The 23174-nt window shown below is 36.1% G+C and overlaps 2 protein-coding genes across 3 annotated transcripts; one reads left to right on the forward strand and one right to left on the reverse strand.

Moving 5' to 3' along the window:
• Positions 1-1475: 1475 nt before the first annotated feature.
• On the forward strand, positions 1476-22842 carry LOC136799296 (T-box transcription factor TBX2-A-like). 2 transcript variants are annotated; one of them, XM_067056002.1, is made up of 8 exons: positions 1476-1572; positions 6711-7059; positions 7472-7608; positions 8083-8222; positions 8839-9006; positions 20514-20587; positions 21065-21198; positions 21536-22842. In XM_067056002.1, the coding sequence occupies exons 2-8, from the start codon at positions 6752-6754 to the stop codon at positions 21820-21822; spliced, it is 1248 nt and encodes a 415-aa protein (XP_066912103.1). In that variant the 5' UTR covers positions 1476-1572; positions 6711-6751; the 3' UTR covers positions 21823-22842. The 2 variants fall into 2 exon arrangements, with proteins under 2 accessions (XP_066912103.1, XP_066912102.1); XM_067056001.1 differs by lacking the exon at positions 1476-1572 and adding an exon at positions 2882-3001.
• LOC136799295 (uncharacterized) lies at positions 13529-20037 on the reverse strand. Its single transcript, XM_067056000.1, has 8 exons — positions 19538-20037; positions 17681-18839; positions 17357-17449; positions 16847-16964; positions 16047-16351; positions 15416-15547; positions 14957-15049; positions 13529-14523 (listed from the first exon to the last, which is right to left on the reverse strand). Exons 1-8 carry the CDS (start codon positions 19851-19853, stop codon positions 14472-14474), a joined length of 2268 nt encoding a protein of 755 aa, XP_066912101.1. The 5' UTR covers positions 19854-20037; the 3' UTR covers positions 13529-14471.
• Positions 22843-23174: the final 332 nt, after the last annotated feature.

The raw sequence follows: 23174 nt of genomic DNA on the forward strand, positions 1-23174 counted from the left end.
AGAAGAAGGGTCGTAAAAACAGCTGAATCCAATTTCTTGACTCTTGAAAGCCTAATCTTAATAAGCTTCCCAAAATTTAAGAAAAGTCGGGTTTATGGGTCCAACCTCAAAATCGGAACTTTGGATTTTTATAAGCACGTGGTTGCTTATAAAAGATGTGCCCTCTTCGGCGATTCATATTTCGTTTTATGTTTTTTTTGACTCGTTGTCGGACAAAATTGTTGTCGGAATACTGACGCATTCGTCAAATCCAATGTCGGACATTTTTACTGTCGGGCTAGAAAGTGTCGGACTACTGACGACCTCCCCTCAAAATTAGCACAGCGATCGCCCGAAAATACATCGATATGAAATTATAGAACTATTGTAACCTTACTTTGAGAAAATTATTTTTGTATCGCGTTTGAACAAGAACTTTTTGCATAATATGTTTATTTCAATCAGGATAACATTCCCACTTCTGTTCTTATAAATTTACATTTCGGATTTTTTTGCTTCCAATGATAAAGTAAGCTATACGTTAGATTCTTTCTATCCCTAATTTTTGTTAAAGTATCTTTCGAATTTGTATCTATTTCTTGGAGGTTCTAAAGCAGTAGCGTGGTGGGTCGACTAATAATCGGGTAAACTGGGGAGCCAATTTTAGAGTGTAAAAGAACAAAGGGGCGCCAAAATTAGTAATAAGAGGCATCTTTTTGCACTCTTTGTATTTCGGTGTCCCCCAAAAAATCGGACCCTGCCACCACACTACTTGCTCTAAAATGTATTGGCCATCTATGGAACCTCTCTAAGGAATTTTAAACCTTGAATCCTTGGTCGTCATAGACCGGCCAGCATTCATTCCTTACGATCTCATGATAGAATGTGGTTGCTTAGATCCCAATGGAGGATCATAATAAAATGATTGTTATGTGAATTCCCCTAAAAATTGACCCCCTAGTACTTTAATGGGATAAACCTTCGCGGATTTCGCGGATTTGGGTGTCAACCGCGAAAATCTGCGAAATTAAGTCCCAATGGAAATTTGGAAGGGCCTCATCCGCGAAATATTTCTAAACAAAACTCAAAATGTGTCAAAGAAATACTATTTGAATGTTTACTGGCATCAAAGAAGCGCTAATAATGTGTATTTCAACAACCAAAATGCACGATTTGACAGTATAAGTCACAAAATCGTGAAAATATTGCCACCCAATAGTACCACCCGCGAAATTGAGTCCCCGCGAAATTTTTGAATTTCGTGGATAGGCCCAACCGCGAAATTTAATCCCCGCGAAAGTTTATCCCATTAAAGTATTTAATACATTTTTTCTACCGCAGCCCGCCTGATTCTCTAGGATCTCTTGCATTTGAAGAACAAAGAAAAGATAATTTCATCGAAAAGTTTATCAATATGATATATCTATTTAACTTTTTTTCAGTTGCTCAATTTCGCTCGCAGTTCACAGAAGGTATGATTTGGAGGGTCAAAAATTGGTAGGGGTCTTTCTTTTACCGCTAAGTTGATCATCAGACAGAAAAATGTTGGAACAACTATTCTATTTGAACGTGCACGAGTCAAAGAATCATGTGGTAAGATTCAATTTTTTTCTCATTTATATACAATCAAGTCATAATATTACATAAAAAGGGGTCCCTTGCAAAGTTTTAAACTTGATTGATTTTTAGGTACTCTAAGTTAATTCTGGGATGTAAATTTCAACTCTGAGTTTTAACATGAGACTTAAGTCTCAGGACCTTGTCAGGACCTCGTCAGGATCTCAGGATTCAAAAAATCAAAATTGTTACAATAAGGCTGATAATATACTCCCCCGAAATTGTAATATCCAATCAAATAAAGTGGGAGTACTGAAATTGCAATTGCCGCCCGAACTTTGAATTCTGAAAAAAAAAGATTCAGTTCTGGGTAATCTTCAGCGGTGATGATATTTAATGTACCTCGTTCGAAAATAATAAAGATTTTCTATATGTAAATGGCTTGGAAATTACACCCAAACCGTTAAACTTTAAGGTTAAGTCTTTCGAAGCGTCAGCCCAAACTTAACTGTCTCCTTCTTGGATTTCCGGAAATAACTTCGCTTGTGAGAAAGGTTCACCATACCTAAGCATGGTTGAAAAATAGAAAAGCCCAATACAAAATTTCGATGTTTTTTGTCTCTAGCAACTTAAGTTTGAATCCTATGTTCTGATCACCTAACAGAGGTATTACTACCGCCTACAAAAAAATAATTCCTGGTTCCTTTCGCATAAGAATTGAGATGAAGAATTAAAGCCGCTAGGCGTTTTCAAATAATAATTGATTAAACTATAAACGATCGTCGATCTTTAAAACAACAAGCCTTTCCCAATTCTTGATTCATGGTCTTTTTAGAGAGAAAAGAGGGCGGTCAAATTAGTCTTACAGTCTTGTCTTTAAAGGCCACCCAAACCTCTAATCGACATCTCCTGTCTAGCTTAAACCTCAAAAATCACTTTCAAGCGGAGTGCTTTTTCCATAGACATCAACCCATATTTGGAGCATAAATATCCCTCTCCTTCAAGGGTGTTAAACTAGCCTAGACAGATAATCGCTTTTATCTTGACAACTTGTCGCGAGGCTATAGTATATTTATAATCCATTGGCATTAAGCATGAAATCTTGATCAGAGAGAGAGAAAATACAATAGACAAATTCGTCCTAATGTTTCTCCACAAGGGGAGGAGTAATATGTCAACATTGTGAATAAAAAGAAAGAAATTTATAAATTTAAGGTGAAAATTAATCGTAAATTTTATCAAAAAAAATTTTGCGAGCTTACTTAGTGAGATTGTTTATTTGAATGAATTATAGTTGGACATTTTTTAGAAATGTTTTCGAAGAATTTGAGGTAGAGATTATTATTCGTGTGTAAATGTGCAGTTCATTTTGTCGATATTTGATGATACAGTACAGTGCAAGAATTAGTTTGTTTGTTTTTTCAGCCGGAGCTTTAATTTGTTTTATTACCTCACATGACGATCGGTATGTTATTTATTTAGTCCTTTGGTTCCTGTCTATTCGCGTGTTCTTACAAAAAACTGTAAAATTTTGAGTCTCAACGACTGATTGATTGGATTAACGAAAAATTCAAATCATTCTTTTGCGGTAATATGGTAATTTGAAGGAGTTTTGAAAATGAGGGAATTGAAGAATTTTTTCTTCCGTTCCAACCCATCAAATGTTAATAACCGGAAAAAGAGATCATCAGGGGGATTGGGCTGATTATTTGTTGATAAAGAAGGGTAAACATTGAGAGTAGTTACGTAAGCTAAAGAAAATGTTTGAATGTTCTTAGCTTTTTTTGTTTCAAGCGTGAAAATGTGTTCTTAAAATGTTCTTATTTTTACCGTTTTATTAGTATTTTCATGCTATTTCCTACGAAATTCGGTGTTTTAAACTCTGTAAAGCCGTAAAGTGTTTTTGAGTTGTTCTTGATATTTTGACCATTGAAGCCATTCTGATTGAATTTCCAGGCAAGGGAAAAGTTTAAATAATCAACTATGGTATCATTACAAAAATCTTTCTTGCCAGCTACAAAAAATAGCAAAAATTTTGCTTACATGTCAAAGGGTCAGCAGTTGTGACCAAAAATAGGTTTAGTCCATGTATGTAACTCTCCTGTACCAAGTTCTTTTTGCCACGGCAAGATACAGCAAAACGCAAAAATTGCCCGGTGGCGCTCAAGGTGGTACAAGCAGCTGGAGAATATAAGACAATAGATCAAGTACGTCGGAAACACACGAAGGAGTGCAACGCTCGTTAAAAAGCAATGAAATTACAATTACAAATCTCTTCCTCTGATAAGTTCGACATGGTCTAAAACCGCCTATATGCAGGCTAACGTCATCCGGGCTCAAAGAGTTAGAACAAAACATTTATTTTCTCGCTTTATGACTTATAACACGAGGCGGCGACGACAAATTTCACGCTCGCGCGACCACCTTTATCATTCCCAGCCTCTGGTGCCAGACGGGAAAATAATCAAAAAATTTGACGAAAGAAAAAGACGAACATTAAGATTAAAAGACTTGTGAACAATCAAGTTTTTTTTCCTTTTTTTTTATCTAGATCTTTATCGCACCTTGTTTCAATTTTTTGTTATTTTAAAACAACAAATTTTTTTAATATATAATTTGAATTTTCCTGGGGATGATGACCATTTGGGGCTAACTGAACATATGTTCTGCCATTTTTTTTAATTTGGTTGGTTCTGGATAGCTTGATTGTTTGATGATATTTTACAGTATGGGAACTGACTATTTGAATACCCTATACAGTTGACTCTCGCTAATTCGAGCTCGGACGGAAAATTTTATTTGTTCGAATTCCAGAAAGATTCGAATTAGGGAAAGTATTTTAAGAGGGTTTCTCCTTGATGGGGACTGGAAACAAGTTGATTATAGAGAGATTGGAATAATAGAAGTTCGAATATAAGCGAGAGTCTACTGTACAACGATTCAATCAGGAGAAATTTAGCGAATGTGATTCATTGGGCTTTTCCAGAAAAAAAACCGTACACCCCCTGTTAAGGAGGTCCAACTTTTTGTATGAGCTACCCCTGGAATTCCAAATTAAAATATTGTACCCCCCTTGGAGTTCCAAGAAACTTACCCTCTGAATTCCGAATTTTTGTGGGTTTTCAAACAATACCTCATGGAATTCCGCTTATTTTTAATGGATTTTTGTAAACCCCTATGGAATTCCGCAACATTTCAAACCTTACCCCCTAGGAACGGAAATTGACCTCCTCAACATGGGGTGTACGGTTTTTTTCTGGGAAAGCCCATTGCAAAGGTTCAGAATTAGTAGAAAATTCACAATGATTGACGACTCCCTGGAGTCTTCGAATTTCCGCTCACTTTTTAGCATATGGTTACGGTGCGCAAATTTGTGGGTTTGTAAACTTCGTGGACATTGTAAATACAGTTGCCGCTCTCTAATTCGACGTTCTACTATTCGATAAGCTCCCGTATTCGATGAAAATCCAATTCCCCTTGAAGATCGAATTACAGAGCGTGAACTGTAGTAACCAAATGGTATTTGATGTCTCTCAGTTTGATGCTCAGTAATTAGGAGAAAAAGTAATCAAGGAAGAAAGAGTGGTGTACCTTGGGGTAGATAGCTATCAAAAGAGGAGCATTGGAGTCACCTCCGACTGCGGTCACAAAATTTAATTCCTCGGTAGTCTTTAATATAAGTGCGCGGATGAAGTCTACAGAGAGAATATTAAGACGGAGGTGGCATTTATCAATTGATAAAATTAAACTTTCTATTGCTTCATTGTGACCGTTCGAAAAGGTATTTCAGTGTTCCATATGCAAAATGCGTTTTGTATGGATGGGCTACTTGGTTTTCTGTCCGTAACCACATTCTGGAAACTGTTATATGAGTCTAAAAAGGAGTGCAAAACATTTATTCATTTGAAACTAGCTTATAACAAAAGACGTCTTAAAAATATAGTTTAAGGCATTCAAAGAATATCTGAATCAGGCCAATCGTATTTTCCTTTCCGCATCGATTAGAATCGTTTCGATGTTTGATTGAAATGACCATTTTTCTTCTCCACATGCGTTCTATGTTTCGCACCATCCTATATATTTTTCTTAGAACACCCCTGTCTCACATCCCCGGTGGAACTTTTTCCTCAGTGGGGATAAAAAAATTCATATTGAAATTTCAATGGGGATGGAAATTTTATTCTTCCAATGTTAAAAAATCCAGTGGGGATGGTTTTGGAGTGCAATTTTTAAACATTGGGTCTCGAATGGGGATTAATTCAAAGTCAAATTTCCAGCGAAAAATTGGGGAATTCTTTGCCAAATTTTCCAGTGGGGCTGGGGTCCAAGCGGGTCTGTGACACAGGGATGTCTTAGATTTTCTACAAAGTCTATTTCTCTATCTTTAAAGGCAATCACACCAAGGTTTAGGCTCTATTTGTTTTGTTATTTTTCGCTTTCTTATATCTTGTGTTATCATAATTGGGACCCGTTGCAACCCGTTCAGTTTGAGTTAATCTACTTTAACACCTCGAAACATAAATAAATTCATATTTTTGGTCTAAACCCTTTAGTTTTACCCCAAAATTGTAATACCAGATTATCAAAAAGGGAAAAAAGAAGCAAGAAAACCCTAAATCTTATAATCTGGTGCAATTATTTTTGTTGACATTTTTGCGGAAAATTGAAAAATAAACGACCCGCTTGAATTTTCTTTTCGTCTTAAAATTTTCTATTCATAGTTTAGAAAAACTAGCCCCTAAGTTAGTTATCTTATATTACTTGAAGTTTTTCTGATAAAGAATTTGTCGGAAAATACCTAACCGCAATCTAAGGTTTTGGTATTAGGTGTCTTGCTCGGGTAGGGGAAAGAGAAAAGTAGAGATTCTACTGACACAGATATCGTTGTTTGTTTTTCGTGATTTTACAAAAAGCCAGATAAGATATGACACGTTATTTGTTACAATGGTGAGAATTTCTATTCAACGAACCTATTCTACTCGTAAGTCCCCCATCACCCCCACACGTCAATGTTGGAGTTAAATTTTTGCTCGTTCACAAGACTCTACCATCAACTTTGATATCTTTTGGACTAACAGTTCTATCCATGGTTGTAGTTTTCATATTACACTTATATTTTTCTTAACTTTTTGGAGCTGATTGACGTTGTTTTGGTTAATCTTATTTTATCTCAGGCAAATATCAAATACGCAAAAATACACGCAGCGCAATCAAGATGCTTTCTTTCACCGTCGATGCGATTCTATCATCAAGTAAAACCAAAACGACAACAACAAAACTCAAAGACGAAAACCACGAGGGTATAGAAGAAGACGCCATTAGAATACCACCCTTTCACCACCCTTTACCGCCTTTGTCCATTAAAATACCGAAAGCACCTAAAATACGTTGTATATCCAAATACGGCACTGCCATAACGGACGATCCATATTTTGGCCGAGTTGCGGTGTCATTGGAAAATTACTTACTTTGGGAAATGTTCAGGAAAGTTGGTACTGAAATGGTTATTACAAAGTCAGGAAGGTATTTACTTTTTATTTGAATATTGAAACTGTGTGACTGACTCAGTTGGCTTGAGTTAATTGTTCTTGATACAGCTGACGCTCTCTAATTCGATGTTCTACTATTCGATAGGCTAGATGAAATTCGATGAAATTTAAAGTCCCCGTGAACAAGAAACTCTCATAAACGACGCTCCCTTATTCGATGAAAATCCTATTCCCCTTGAAGATCGAACTAGAGAGCGTCAACTGTATCCGTAATAACTTTTGAAAGCCTCTTTGCCCCCCTCCCCAAGATACTCAAAGGGTCCAGCAAAAAGTTAATTTTAACGCCTAGATTAATACTGATAACCTATCACTTGCTTGTCGAAATCATCATAGTCGTCCTGGTTAGCACTCAAATTTCAATGTTCCTTTTTTTCAATTTCTTGCAGGCGGATGTTTCCAGCCTTACGTTTCTCCGTATCCGGTCTTCATCCATCCAAACGTTATGCGGTGGCAATCGAGATCTTTTCCGCTGATAATTACCGTTATAAATACCATGATTCCGAATGGTGTATTACCGGTAAAGGTGTGAAAAAATTGTTTTGTTAGTTCCCAGGTCTTTTCCAAGTCTATTTCTTATGTATGCAGCCCATAGGGAAATAGGCTTTAGTTTATTCGTTCGTCGTGTTATTACAATTTACTTTTTAAACTGAATTGACTGGAATATTATTTAACACGGTAGCGTGGTGGCTCAACCAAACTTAGGGATCATTGGGGACAAAAATTTCAAAATTTACGGCTAATCTTTCCTCTTTCAACTCTTTAATTTAGAGCGCTTCCAAATTGTTTGTGGTTGTAAGATTTCGTGGGAATTTTCCTTTTTTCGCAAATATTATGATTTTGATTGTATAAGAAACGGCTACTTGGGGCTTCACATTGAGTATATGTTTTTCATGTATATCCATTGTTACTTATTTTGAAACTAACAGACTCAAAAAAGATAAAAAGTTGTCGTTGTTTGTTGGGAGTTAAATAAATATAATCTTCTTTTCTATCCCAGCATTCCCAGAAACACCGTGTAAACAGAGGATGTGTGTCCATGGTGATTCTCCAGCCACTGGATTCAAATGGTGCTCAAATATCGTTTCCTTTCATAAGTTAAAAATCACGAATAATACCGCTCGCTCTAATCAAAAACAGGTAACAGTAGGCTCTCTTATTTATTTAAGTCTATATATTCTGCAGTGGAGACTTTGCGGAGAATTGATTTCTTCATTTTCAATCTTTTTTTCCTTCTTTTTTTTCTTTTTCTTTCTTGTTCATTTTCTACTCTGGATTATCTTTTTAACCAGAACAAAACTGCTACCTAGTTCGAATTTTATCAAAAGACACAGGCAGACAGGACTTTAATTTACGAATGATTTGGTTCTCGGCTAATCTCATAACTTATCATCCATTCTGTGCATGCACGCTCCGCTCTATAGGGATAAGGCGAATGTGACTATGATTCTCTTACGGAGCCACGGCCTTCATTAGGGAATATGTGGAATGCGCGGAGTATCAGAATTTGCTCGGAGATTAATTCTCGGCTGATCTTTATTAACTTTGGTACGATACTGAGATCAGGGTGGGGACCGAAATTTGATAGATCATCGAGAATAAACCAATTGACATCAGTTCTCGTTGGACTCTCCTCTTTCAGTCCAAAGACAACGCTAGAAGAAGAGTAGCTGTTGTAAACCTTTGGAGTATTTTAGTGTAAAAAGTGCAGACTTCCAGGACTGAAGGCGTTAACTTATTATATTTTTTCCTTTAGATTATATTGAATTCCTTACAAAAATATCAACCAAGGTTACATATTACCGAAGTCTACAGTGAAAAAGATATGCTGGCTGATGATATAGATCTTGAAGGATTTCCATCAATGACATTCGAATTTCCTGAAGCAACATTCATCGCTGTCACCGCATACCAATCTGAACAGGTATTTACTATTATTCTTTCTGTGGTGATTCCGAACCATCTTGGGAATCGAACGAGTTCAAGACGTGACATCGATTGAGATTCGAATACCAACGCAAACTCGGATCTCAATTGAATGGTAAATTCCATTAGCCCGATCAAAAACTTTTAGGCCGTTTGGTCTTTGAGTTCGGTTTGATCCTGTTAGATGTCCGTCGATTTTGTCCGTTTTCTTCGATTATGACAGCCGCCGTCATTTGGACCAATCGAATTTGAAAATTGCGGTAAAACCCGCTCGAGTATCGATTACTCTCGATAGATTATACTTGATTGTGCTTGTTTAGGTTTAGTCTAATCGAGATTATCGACTTCACTCGATTAATTCTCGATTCGGCTACCGGTAATTTCTTAGTAATTTCTCTGATGTGAAATCAGTTTCGGAGATGTTCCGCTCAATGGTAAGGGTAGATCACTTGGCAAAGAAGTATACTTCTCAATGATTTGACTTTTCGAAAACGATATTCTCGATATGCATAGAACCATTGCTGTCCGGTTGTTCTCAAGTACTTACGCTCTCCAAAACATCTCTAGACATTGTTAGTGTATGTAAATTTAAGCGCTGTTTTATCTGAATTAAAAAAAAATTATTACAGGCTCAAAAAAATAATTTCCTTGTGATTTTGAAATCAACTTGTTAAGATGGAAAGTTGGAAAAAGTTAAGCGTCTGGGAGACATTCAATTTTCTCACATTATTTTCGCCAGGAGCGACAGTAGAGAGAATGACGAACAGACTCGTAGACTGGAGTCGTTTATAATACGTGTAATATAGGTGTTATATGGAAATACGATAGATATAACGGGATAATTTTAGTGAATGTAACCTATAGTAATTCATGATATGCACCATTGCAATGTCTTTTGACATTACATCACAGACCTAATTGCTGATTGGTTATAAGTGACGTAAAATCAGTCAATACGTCACTTTCAACCAATCAGCTGTTGGGTCCGGTGCATATCACAAATTCATAATCAAAGTTTTCCTTATCATACCTTACTTACTTTTTTTTAGATATAGTAGTCTAGCATGCTAGATAGACGACTAATTAAGCAAAAATAATGGCAGGGACAAATTAAAGCCTTATACAAACTGATATTATCCCGTTATGATTATTGTATTATTATAACACTATATTACACGGGTTAAAAATGACTCAAGCCTAAGTATCCCAGACGATCAGACTTGTTACTTGTCAGATAAAAACGCGACTCCTTACAGATAGACATAAGATATTTGATCTTCTTATCATGATCTCATCGCTTAAGGACTTCCTGTAATTTGACCAAGTACTAAAAGTTATGCGATTCAAAAAACCGTTACGATGTGTTAACCTATTGCCCCGTGAGACAGAGATTTTAAAATTTGTCATGTTTATACTTTCCTACACAGTCAAAAAATATGATTTTTAGAAAGAGTTTTTTGCTTGATTTGTAATTAAAACATTCTCTTTCGCCAACATTTAGTTAAATTAGCTTGTCGTTCCAGTGAGTCGTTCACCAAGACCTGAGACATGGTTGGCAAGCACGGAGAAAATAAGGACTGGGGTAGAAGTTGTAGTGTAAATGTAGAACACTCGTAAGAGTAATTCGGTTAAGACCTGGAAAGCAGGAGGAAAGCACAAAGAACTAAGGACTTGAGAGAAATTAAGTAGAAGTGATTCGTAGTGTACAAAGTTGTAGGTTCATTCCACGGCCCAGTTATACCAAACAAAGACTAAATGGTACTTGATCCCTCCTCTCTGCCAGACGCCCATAGCAACTAAAAAGGCGGATCAAGAGTTAGTGGACCAATCCACGGGGTAGGTGGCTCCCTCCCTTACCTTTTGGTAGAGAGCTATTGAAAGACTAAAGGTGCTAACCCTTACACCTGATAACTTTGGATAGTTAGTGCTAACTTTGAGAGAATACAGCTTAACCACTTATTACAGAGGTTCACCTAAGATACAACTAAAGAGACGGATCAAGAGATAGTGGAGAAATCCATAGGGGAGGGTGACGCCCTTCCCCACCTTTTGGTAGATTGCTATCGAAAGGGGAATCTTTGAGTTGCCTCCGATGGCGATCTCAATACTAAAAGTGTTGAAGTTTCTTAACTTTGTTATTGCTAACTTCAAAAAGTTGCCGTGGTATACACAGTAAAATAAACTCACAAGAGGTCATCTAAGATACAGACTAGCGTCTTTAAAAAAAGGAAAAAAGGTTACACAAGAAGAGGTGTTGGTCCAAAGGAAAATTATCTTTCTCTAAAATCGAAACATCGGAATGAAAGACACAATAAAGAAAGTTTATTCGACGCGATTCGATAAAAACTAATGTTTTTTGTCACATCGGTTTTTGCGGCTAGACACTTTGGAGACATCAAACAGGACCATAAAAATCATCTTCGGTTTTTTTAAATGTGTTGTTTTTCCTTTATTATGACGGACCGTCCCTCCCCTTTGATTTTTCTTAGTCGCCTTATGATTATCATCTGAATTTAACAGCTTTCTCTTATAAGATTCGATTCATTCGTGTCTAAATTTGTACGCGCATAAATATATAGTTAAGTAATTGATGAGCTGTTCTATTGTTTAACATTGACGACTTTTTAATAGTTTGTCTTTTACACCTTTTCTACCTTCTACTGTATTTCTACCCTTATGAAGTGTCAGCTATCAGCACACAGGTGGTTAGAGACTAGACTATAGAAATTCTAATCTCCTTGCCCCTTTGCTCAATAGCGAGTTTATGTATTTGCATTTTTGATGACGGTAGAGTGACTGAAGCGATTTGGAATGACCCGCAATATCCAAGACGGTAAAAGTGCTGATTTACCGTCCACCTCAGCTGGTCAGGATCTAGTCAAATTAGAACCTTACCGTCTCCGTCGCAGAAAAACACTCTCTCCCGCTGCAGGCGAATTTTCGCCACAGTGAGGTAAAAATGGGCTTCTTTTTGTCTTGAAACTTAAGATTCAAGATTCTAACTCGCTTTGTAATTCTAGGATCCCGCCTTATGCGAAACTTTCTCTTTGACTGCTTGTTCTAAAATGTATTGCATTTTTTGACTGAGGGTATTCTATCTTACTCTGTATCAAAGTGTATCTCACGTTTATCGTTCTACGGAATGAATTTTTAAATTAGCTGTAGATATCGGGTCTGTGTACAGACTAATTCGATCTCGGCAACTAGCTGTTAACTTATGAAAAAGTAGCCTAATTTCTGTTTCCATTCTCTCGACTAGACCCTGCTTCATTCATCTATCTTCGCTATTTTATTTTGCTCCTCCCCAAAACTGGTCTTATCCGAGTCCTTAACTTTTGTAAGCTTCTTAACGTAAGCTTAAGGCTTTCTGTGCTATTTTCAGGAATTAAGGTTGAAACAGGAAAGAAACCCTTTGTTTTTGGATTAATCATAGATGTTTTAGATAGTTGAAAGTTTTTTGAACTATAGCAGATTCTGGATCTGTTATAATATGAGCGGATTATGTTTTATTGATTAATATTAACCCCTTGGCTCATTTAAAAAAACCTTTTTAGATCGAGTCCTCCTGATCCATAGAAAACTCAAAACCTAAACCCAAAAACAATAACTCTACACCTCTACCTTTTCTAAAGCAAACTCATTTTTCCGTAACTTGAAAGTAGTTGTGCGTTGTGTTCCTGTTCATTTCTAAACCCTTGTAAAGATTACTCGAGTATAACTTAAAAGAGTATATCCTAGTAAGTGCGAGTGCAAACGCAAACCAAATCGGGAAATCAAACCGGAAAGATCGGGAAACCGAATCCGGTTATCGCGATTAATCGGATTTACGCACAATTACAAATGAAAAACACTAATTTTAAGAAGCTCCTTAACCGGAGTTTAAGGTTTGCACTTAAGTTTGCGTCTGAGATGAAATAAAGAGAGGGTGCTCTTTGCACTAGCCTGTACCAAACTCTTCTTCGCTGACTGAGAATATAACGCGAATATCAGTTTGTTACACTGACTCAGAAAACTGGGACACAGAATCTAGCTAACCGAAACAGACCGACACACGGCAAGTTTTTTCAAAATATAAAAAACGCCCGTGGGTGAGATGGTACAGGCTATCTATGCTCACGATCAAGTACCCTGAATCAACTGTTTCTCCCCAGTGATCTCCTTGGTAAAAAAAAAGAAAACATACGAAATCACCCCATGTTGAGAAAATCGCTACTGGAATTGTTTTGAATGATGCGCTTTTTCCCTTTGGGAATGAAAAATTGATTATTTCCACATCTTTCTGTTTCAAAGAAACACTGGAACAAAAACTGAGAAGCAGAGCTTCCTGACCACATGGAGACAGGGGTGTGATTATCCTGTGATTGACATTCACTAAACGGGACCAATTTATTGGACCAAAATTGACACCAGGACTCCACACCGAGGAAATAAGACAAAAATATGATTTATGATTTTTGTTTTATTTTTTGTTTTCAATAAATATAAATAAAGTGTTACAAATATACAATAATTTTCACGAGATCTGCACATAGATGTGGTTTTTAAAAGGAAGCTCTTTGGGTGGGAGTTTAGTAAGCAAGAAATGATTGAAAACTAACTTGACAAAATCAACGTAAAACAGCAGAACGAATCTTTTCAAATAAAACCCCTTATCGTTATTGGAAAGTCCATCACTTTCAACTCACTGGACGGTTCGAAAATGACAAGGAAAAAAATCCGAAGTTCAGGTCAGTGTAATGGCTTTAAACAAAAACAGAAGCAAAATGGCATCAAATTTAAAACTGCTTTCTAACGAGTATTTAATACAATCACAACAAACCAACAGAAGAAAAACAAAGTGCATGATGCTCCTAGGCATTGTGTTGTTTCATTCACCGTTAATGCATTGCGTTTATTGATCAACTAATACACAAAATCAGTTGACAATAATTATACTCAAACATCTCAAACCAAGCAGGGCTTGAACCTGCGACCTCTCGCTTGTCGACGAGCACTCTACCAATCTGAGCTATTGACTTCATGAGAATATTCGAGTAAATCACCGCTTTCGATTTTATGCAAAAATTGATAAGCAAGCGCAATGCATTAATGGTAAAAAAATCAACAAACACCAACGACCATCTTGCATTAGATCTTATCTCTATAGTCTTGTTATGAGAACACTAGTTATTCGCCAAAAAGTAAGAATCGAATTTGAAAGCCATTTGCTTCATTTTTATTTGAAGTCATCGACTAACTGAATTCAGACAAATTCTTTGCTGCAATCGAAAAACCGAAACAATTGATAAAACATTTAATTTATTCTGCTGTTTCTCATTGATAGCCAGGTTTAGAAGACAATCAAAACTTGCTCACCAAAGAGATACGTTGTAAATTGTTGAAGAAGGGCGGTGGTTGGGTTTCGGATGGAAGCTGTACATTGTGCATGTTGGTTGTACATTATTTGTTGCAGTTTGTGTGAGTTTACTGAGGAACGAATCCGAAATAGCGACGTCTGAAAAGTTCGGCTTTTTTTCTGAAAAAAATACAGAATAAAGAGGAATTGGTTAATTGACTTTAATTCTTTAGACCAGGGAGATTGTGTGAATAATTGTTGGGACTCACACTTGCGTTTTTTGAATTTGTCACATTTAAAATATTATTCACGTTCCCAGAGGAACGACTACTGACATTGCTGATTGACAGTTGTGTCGCTGACCCTACGTAGGACTCAATTCTTGAATAATTTTTGTCAAAATTTGTGAAAGAAGGGACTACTTTTCAATTTCGTGTTTATGCAACCCTATCTAGAGCTGGCAGCTGAACTGATAAAAATTTCCTGTCAAGCGATACCACCCCCCCCCCTACATCCCCTAGTGCCTCCCCTAATGCCCCTCCCCCCATTTTGATGGTATAATTAATCCACCGGACTCCAAAATTATCAAATTGGCTGTTTAAATTTGACTTACTTATTTTCTTTGGATTCTCCATCACGGAGCTCTAACGCATCTTCAATTTCTGATGGTCCCAGTTTCAAATATTCTTTAAACAGGTAATCGATTCTGAAAAGGAAACCGAAAATGATTATATAATTGATGTTATATCATTGGCATAAAGTTTTACGTGAATCTTTATTTTAGTTTAACAGCGAAGAACCAAAGGTTAACATTTATCAGATTGTCGAAAAGTTACTTTAACAGTACGTAATATTTTTTATCAGAACAATTTCATAAGAGCAATGAGGCTAACAAATGCCAAACATTAAGAGCAATTTACCACGAAACTGAGAGAATTTTAATTATACCTATAGGTCAAAGTAGTAAAACTTTCTTAAAATCAAGGACATACGTTAAGAAAAACTTGAGTTTCAAATTTTCAAAAAAAAAACAATCGACTATTTCTTATATGAAAAAGAGTATTGTACTTACTTGGACCCAGGCTTTGCGTAATCCATGGGACTTTTTGCTTTCATATCGTAGTTGTAAGGGTTAACCTCGTGTGCGATAAGTAATTGTAAAAGATCATCTCGTTCCAACAAACTACACATGTGAGCTGCCGTTCTACAAAGTAAAGAGATTACATATTATATGATGCTGAAACTTTAGCCAAATCTCAACAACAACTTGAGCCGCAGATTTCTAATTATCTCTTAAGGAAGGACATTTTAGCTTAAAAATTTCGAAAAATTGATTCTCAATCGAAATTGACAGGTTCTTATTTAAAGTTGCGCTGTGTGATTACGACTCTTGAGCTTACCCCCAAACCTCATTCTCGTGTATCCAAGGCTTCCATAGCGTAGACAGGAGAAGCGCAAAATTTGTGTAGGAGAGCAGATTTTTATGACACTGTAATCATCTATTCATAATGTAAACAGATTATTACAGTGTCATAAAAATCTGCTCTCCTGCACGAATTTTGCGCCCCTCCTGTCTACGCTACTGGCTTTAGTTACTTTAGATGCACGCCAAAGAATATTATCTAGCGCTATCCAGTAACCATCAAAAAGCAAAAAGTACGCAGGGAGCAAGGTTACTTCCTCCCCTGTAAGAAATATCCTACCTTCCATCACCATCACGAGCTGACATATCTACTTCGTTCAACAACATGTGGTTGACACATTTCAAATTAACAATGTCCTTGTTATTTAAGACGGCTTTATGCAATAAAGTCAATTTCCCAGCTTCGACTTTGTCACCAGTTCTTAGTGTATAGTCCCAGAGGAATTTGAAGATCTCGAAACGTTCGTCCCCGTGAAATTCGAGGAGATAAGTAAGGGGATCTCGGGAGTCACGTGACCAGATTCGAGCATTCGCTCCTGCGCCGACTAAGGCTTTGACGCAATCTAAAGAGCCAATTTCTACTGCCTGAAAAATTCAAAGATTTAAATTATTTTATTACGTACGTTTTCTATTTGGAAGTAGTCTGGGGAGTAACTTACATCAATGTGAATACCTAAACACGGGAGATAAAAACCTAAAAGTGAAAGTTACTGCAAATCTCTAAACGAGTTTCTTCAGAAATGTCACCCTCCCCCCTGAGCTGTGTTTAATGACCATTGGGAATGTTTCAAAATGATAATTATGGGGTCATAAAGGCCGCTTCGAAATAAGTCGCATCTATAACTTGATACAAGTACCTAAGATGTTTGAAAATTTGGTTGATGATTGTTTCGTTCATACGGACAACATGAAACTTTAGATTTCAAAAACTACACGAGTCTCATTCTTAAACAGCGTAAACAGCTTTGGGATACCATCGAGCACTTACGTCACAGAGAAGAAGTAGAATCGTAAGATACATGTATATAAAGTTAAAGAACCAAAGTAAAAGAACCAAAGTAAAAGAAAAAAAATTATCACCTTAAATAATGGTGTTTTTCCGTGTTCGTCTCGTGTGTCAAGCTTAATTCCAGGTACTTTTAACAACAATTTCAATGTTCGAATACATCCCCACGAGGAAGCCATGTGAAGAGCCGTTCTAAAGTTAAAGAAACACTTTGGTGACTTTGGTGACTTTGGTCAACTCTCTCTAATTCGAACCTCAACTATTCGAATATTTCTATAATTCGAACCAAAATATTTGTCCCCTCAGTTAAGAATTAGTTTCTATAATTCGAATCTTTCTCTAATTCGAAGTAAATTACTGATCCCTCGAAGATCGAATTTGAGAGAATCAACTGTAATTGGATTGTCCAAATTACAGACAGAGGCGCTTATATCGAATTTTTTAATCCGAATCTCGGGGAAGTATTTATTAGAAGTGGCTACTCGCATCAAAATTTTTCTCATTTTATGTAATAGCCCGTGTAACGTCTGGTCCTATGAATTAAAGTCAGGAGGTTATCGTTCAACAAATCTCCATCAACCTACCTTCCGCGTCGGTCCTCATAGTTGACATCGAATTTGTTATTCGGGTCATCAATATAATTTCTTAATTTCTTCAATTTTCCCTTCCACGTGTATCTATGAAATAAAATGAAGATATCAATTTCTGACCCAAATCTTTGTCAAGATGTACGCTATTTTATGAGTGGTTTAGAACCCTGCTTATTTGGTCCCATTGAGATTGTGCAAGGCAGCAGCAATCTAGCAAGAAGCTGGCCTTTTTAAATGGATGATTGGCGATAGTAATATCAGATGTTGGATAAACTTTGTAAATTGTCTATCGACTTTCTAACGAATAACAATACTAACCTAAGAAGTTTTGGAAGTCGATTTTCATTCTCCACGGTCCAGTTAGGATAACTACCTTCCATCTTGGTTCGACGCACGCGTACATCAGGGACGTCGTCCGGTGCTTTACCGTACGAGAGTCGGTTACCGTTGACGAAATTCTTATACGTCTCAATGGTCTCTTTATCTTTGCCTTGTCCACTAAACAAGACTTCTGTGTCATTTTTGGCTTCATCGCGCATATTCTGGAGTAATATTTTAGCATATGTCATTCTCTCTTTCTCAGACAATGGATGCTTGCGTCGAGATTGTTGGCGAATGTTTCCATTGTTGGAACCATTAGTGCTAGTGCTTGAGGAGCTGGATGAAGAATCCTTTGAGGAGCCATCTTTATCTGAGTCATTTTTGAAGTCTTTTAAGTAAGTGTCTAAGTCAAAGTCTTCACCAGATTGCTGTTTTTCATTATGTGTAATTAACTTTGCTGTGTCTTTCGACCCTTTGTGAAAGCGATTTTTAATTTTCCCTAACAGACCTTTTTTACGATCTCCTTTGGTGCCACGTGCAGCTTTCGGGCGAGGAATTGAGTTGGCCTTTGGCAATTTTGAAGTGTTATTTTCCTCAAGCGATTTCTTCGTATTAGTATTCCCTTTAAGCATTTTGTCAATCTTTGAGACAGTTTTGTTATCATTAGATTGTATGTTAGCTCCAGTTACTTGTTGTTGTTCAGGTAAGTTGAGAAGACCATGATTTTGTATCCACTCTCTTACATCTTCACGAAGCTTTGCAATAGGATGTCCAGACCAGTCACCAGTTTTTAAACGTTGATTCTCTGTATCTACGCAAAGCTCACGGACTTTCTCAAGGCGTACAAAATTAAACGCAATTTCTGTAATTTTAAGAAGGTCTTGGTCTCTTCCGAACAAATCCCAAAGTGTATCTTTTAATTTAAGGCCATGTTTCCTTAGGTATGAATCGTAGACTTTAAAGTGATGTGGTGGGAGCTGCCTTTCCACGTCTTCGTAGAATTTGCGAATTAACTTTTCGTCTCTTTTTGCTAATTCTTCCTTCTCTTTTTGTTTACGTAGAGTCTCTTGTTCCGCGTTTTGCCGCGCGTTTTGCGTGGCTGTTGCTTGCGCATGCGCACGCTCAATTTGTTTTGTAGATGAATGAGCATCGTTAGCTAAGGAATAATAAAAAGAAAGATATTTCGGTGACATGTAATTCATTGTCGGGAGGAGTGACTGATTCTTAGGTGGTGACTGAAATATCCACCGACAAAAATTCTCCCAGAATGTAGCAGAGTAGTACCATTTTTTTTGTTAATTGGCTAAATTTTTTATTATCAGTCTCTCTTCACTAAGATTAAATCCTTATTTTTTCCCAATAGTTAAATAAGGTAAAGGACTGTTAAAGCTCTATTGTAGGGAACCTTGGAATTCTTTTTCAATATTTCATCTACTAAAATGAAGATCTTGCCGACAACTAGTTAGTTAGAGTAGAATAACATACAAAATCCAATTCTGCTTTTATAGCTTTAACTTTGTTAGTCCCCAGAGCACTTTTCGAAAATTAATTTCTGATTAACAAAGGTAAATGTTAAAAAAGCGTTATGGAGAAATCAAGCTTTGAAGGCCTTTTAGTTTTGAAAATTGTAGATTTTATTGCTGTACTGTTTAGAGGCTGACAATAGCGAGTTAATGTATTTGCACTTTTGAGAACGGTGGAGTGACTGATGGGATTTGAAATAACATGCAGTTTAAAATCAGAAATTGAGGACGGTAAGACAAATCGAAAGCTAACCATCTACGTAGTGGAAAAACACAGATTCTTAAACTCGCTTCTTGATTGGATTGCTTCATAACTTGTGGTCATTCATACCTTTACTTGAAGCTGTGTTACGGTTAAAATCAGGTTTCTTATGAACATCGATATCGAGCGCTGGATCTCGGTGTGTATAAACAAGTTGTTTTATTTTTAACAACTTCTCATGTTCTTCTTGTTGTAACAGGTCTTTACGCTCTTGATCCAAATCTTTGCACGGTATGACGTGTATAAAACCAACGGCAGCAGCCTCAAAACCTCCATCATCAGCCTGGAGTTGACCGTGGGAATTATATTTTAACTTCACCCATTTCCCGTTAACCATTGTCTTCATGCCATATTTCTTAGCATCTTCTTCCAAAGGATCCCACATGGTTGCAAAATGGTTGAAATTTTTGGGTGTTTGATATACGATATAGATTCGTCTAACTTTGTCCAATTTCAAATTTTTCTGCGTCTGGATTTGGTAGCAATGTTGAACAAATTGAAATTCTCAAAGTTATGTTTATTCTTATTTGACGTCAATTCTGCATATTATTTCATTTGACGTCACTTGAAAATTATCTGTGTATTTTTCGCCACGGTGTAATGTGAAAATTACCGAATGTGTCACCAATTCGAATGCCTAAAGACGGGAAACGTTAAGTTCACCCATCTTCTCATTTCTTTTTTACCAGCTTTGTTCGCAACTCATCGAACGTTGGGTAGAAATAATGTTTACTGTTTGACTTTATGAACACTTTCACTGCGTGCTTTTCATCTTCATTCTTGTCTTTATCCTAAAACTAACTTCTTCTCATATACCTTAAGTTGATAAATTTCGACGTTTTTTCATAAATTGAAGATCCCAAATTTTCACGTAGGCAAAATGTTGCCAAACTAAATGGCAATAACTCGAGAGAATCGCGAATATATAATCTATTTAGGGTATTATTGCCAAAGTGAATCTGAATCATTTGTTTTTATAAAACCAATTTTTCCGTCGTAAATAAAGAATACTTTCTTAAGATTCTTTTTTTCATCATCTTCATAGATCACACAATTGAAGATTGACAACAATCCATTTGCTAAAGGATTTCGGGATCCTACACCTGCAGAAATTGAAAGGTATGTCGCACAACATATATTAAAAGTTCATTCGAAATTAGCTGTAATTATGCTTTCGCCTTGCATTTCCTTTGAAACCTCCATAGCCCCTCTCTTAATTAAAGCTTTGTTTTAATTCGGAGAAATGTTTGACAAAAAGTTATTGAAAAAATCTTCTTCTTTTTTACGAGAACGCAAGCAACATGAACGCGTGGACATGAGGATGAAATTTGAAAAATATTAAGAATTTGTTTCTTTTTAGCTAAAACTTTCACTGTTAAATATTTTTAATATATTTTGACCATGAATAAAATTTTGCTCCACTTTTAAAATAAAGACTTAACAATATTTTGAGGCCCAAATTTGAAAAAAGAACCCTTGAGTAAAAAAGTTAAGTTTAAAATTCCAGTCTGAAAATTGCATACAATTAAGCCTCAGCCCAAGTTTTTTTTTCCTTTATAAAAAATTCTTATAAAAACTTTTCACCAATGCACACAGGACACGACTGATCAATCCATCTCTATACAACATGTTGATGAAATCCAAGGAACATTCAACCAACATCAAATACCACCTTCCAAAAACACCTTCACCGCCCTTGAATTCAATACCGCCCACATTGTCTTGTTACAGTACTTAATTTATTCTTACTTTTTTTTATAAGAGGAAATAGTAATTATAAGTTAGTATATAATTATAATATACTATATTAGGAGATGTGTCTATTTTAAGCGAGCAAAGGATAGGTACACTGCAATGACTTAAAATGCTAAGGCAAAATTGCCACGTCACTTGTTTTTATTAGATATCTGTAACAACTACGATAAAAATTTTCATTTTTAGCCGGAAAAATCTTACAATGACAAATCATACTTTGCATTATCTTTTCAGTGATGAAGAGCTTGATACAGAGAATATATCCTGCGATAAATTGTAATATTATATTATAATATAGTTTTAATGTTTTAGGTAAACCATCCATTACCACGTCACCATATCATCCATACACAAGAAGCATTTCCAATAGAATCGATCACTTCCCAACACCAAGAGATATAGAAGTACAAAGGAGAATAACAAGAATTGAGAAATTTGAAAAGAAAATATATTCAATACCATCATATTCACCGCTTGGATCACCACCACTCCACAATGTTGGACGATATGGTCGGCTATCGTGTTTTTGTTGCACTGGTCCTAAAATATGGAATCATTTTGATCATGTGGAAAGTAAAAGAAGCGAAATGATTGCTTGAGAGACATATAAGTCGTATAGTCTCGGATTATAATCTCTGTTGAAGCTATCGTTATTTAAAGCTCGAGAGAAAAGTTGATTGGTGATTTTAGTGTATTAAAGTATCATCAAGGCATGCTAGCAAGGATCGCATCAATTCTGTTATTTCAGATATTCATTTAGCTTCAAGATTTCAAACAAAATTGTTCAACTGCCAGAAGAAAAAATGATTCAATAACCTCTATAACTCGAACCTCTATAACTCAAATGTCTCTCTACAAGTTTTCTCGTCCCTTCAGTTACAATGCGTTATAAATCTTACTCCATAACACGAGATTTTCTTAACTCGAACATATTCGTGCTCCCCGTCCGGGTTCGAGTTATGGAGACTCCATTGTAGTATTTCTTGCTAGTCATAATGAAGTCTAACTTTATTTGGATATGTTGAATGGATGTTGAATTGGTGTTTTGATATTTTGTGTCAGATATGATCTTTTTATTATATTATGAACAATATATAATATATGGTGGCAGAGCGACACGAACTCGTCGAACAAAATTGGGTTTTTTGAACTGATCTAACCGCAACACATTGATCGAACTTAATCGAACACTCACATTTTCTAAAAAAATCTTGGATTTCGATTATTTTTTTTAATCGAACTTTAATCTTTCGATGGAGTTCGATTAGTTCAGTTTGACTGTTCTATTGGTTCGACAAGTTAGATTGATCGGGTCTGGTATGAAAGATTAATATATAAACTATGTTTCGCTTGACCAGTAAGATGTTGCACTGTGACTCGCTACCAACACACCTATCAACACGAACTCAGATCCTTTTTAAAGCAGACTTCGGCGCAAAGGTTTGCAGGGCTGCTGATTCGGTTGGAGCCTATAATGATCAAAAAGTAATTGACAATGAAAGAAAAATTGTAGATGAAATTATGTATAAATTTAAAATATAATCTAAAGAAACTTGGGTATTGACTAAAAATATATATTGTAAATAGCTCTATGTTCATATGTAACACAGTTGATAAGAAAAAAGGGATAATTTTTGTGATACTGTAAGGAAAATTTCAAAATGATAATATATTAAAATGTATGACAAATTGTAAAATGGTAAAAATATTGCATAAATTTTCAAAGGAAAATTGGATTTTTAAAAAGTGATTGCAGGGTTGTAAATGGCAAACGACCAACTCTGATATTGTTTGTTTTTTTTGTAACCTTGAACTACAATGGTTGGCCTTACTTCTATAGAATCTAATAAGAACCTACCTCTGCAAAGTGCCTGCTCTCCTTAAATACACTAGGACTCCCTACCAGTTGACAAAAAAAAAAAAAACATTGTCACAATGAGAAAAATACCCT

This window comes from Clytia hemisphaerica, unplaced genomic scaffold (genome assembly GCF_902728285.1).
Source record: "Clytia hemisphaerica strain Z4C2 unplaced genomic scaffold, Clytia hemisphaerica genome assembly, whole genome shotgun sequence".
NCBI classification, from domain to species: Eukaryota; Metazoa; Cnidaria; class Hydrozoa; order Leptothecata; family Clytiidae; genus Clytia; species Clytia hemisphaerica.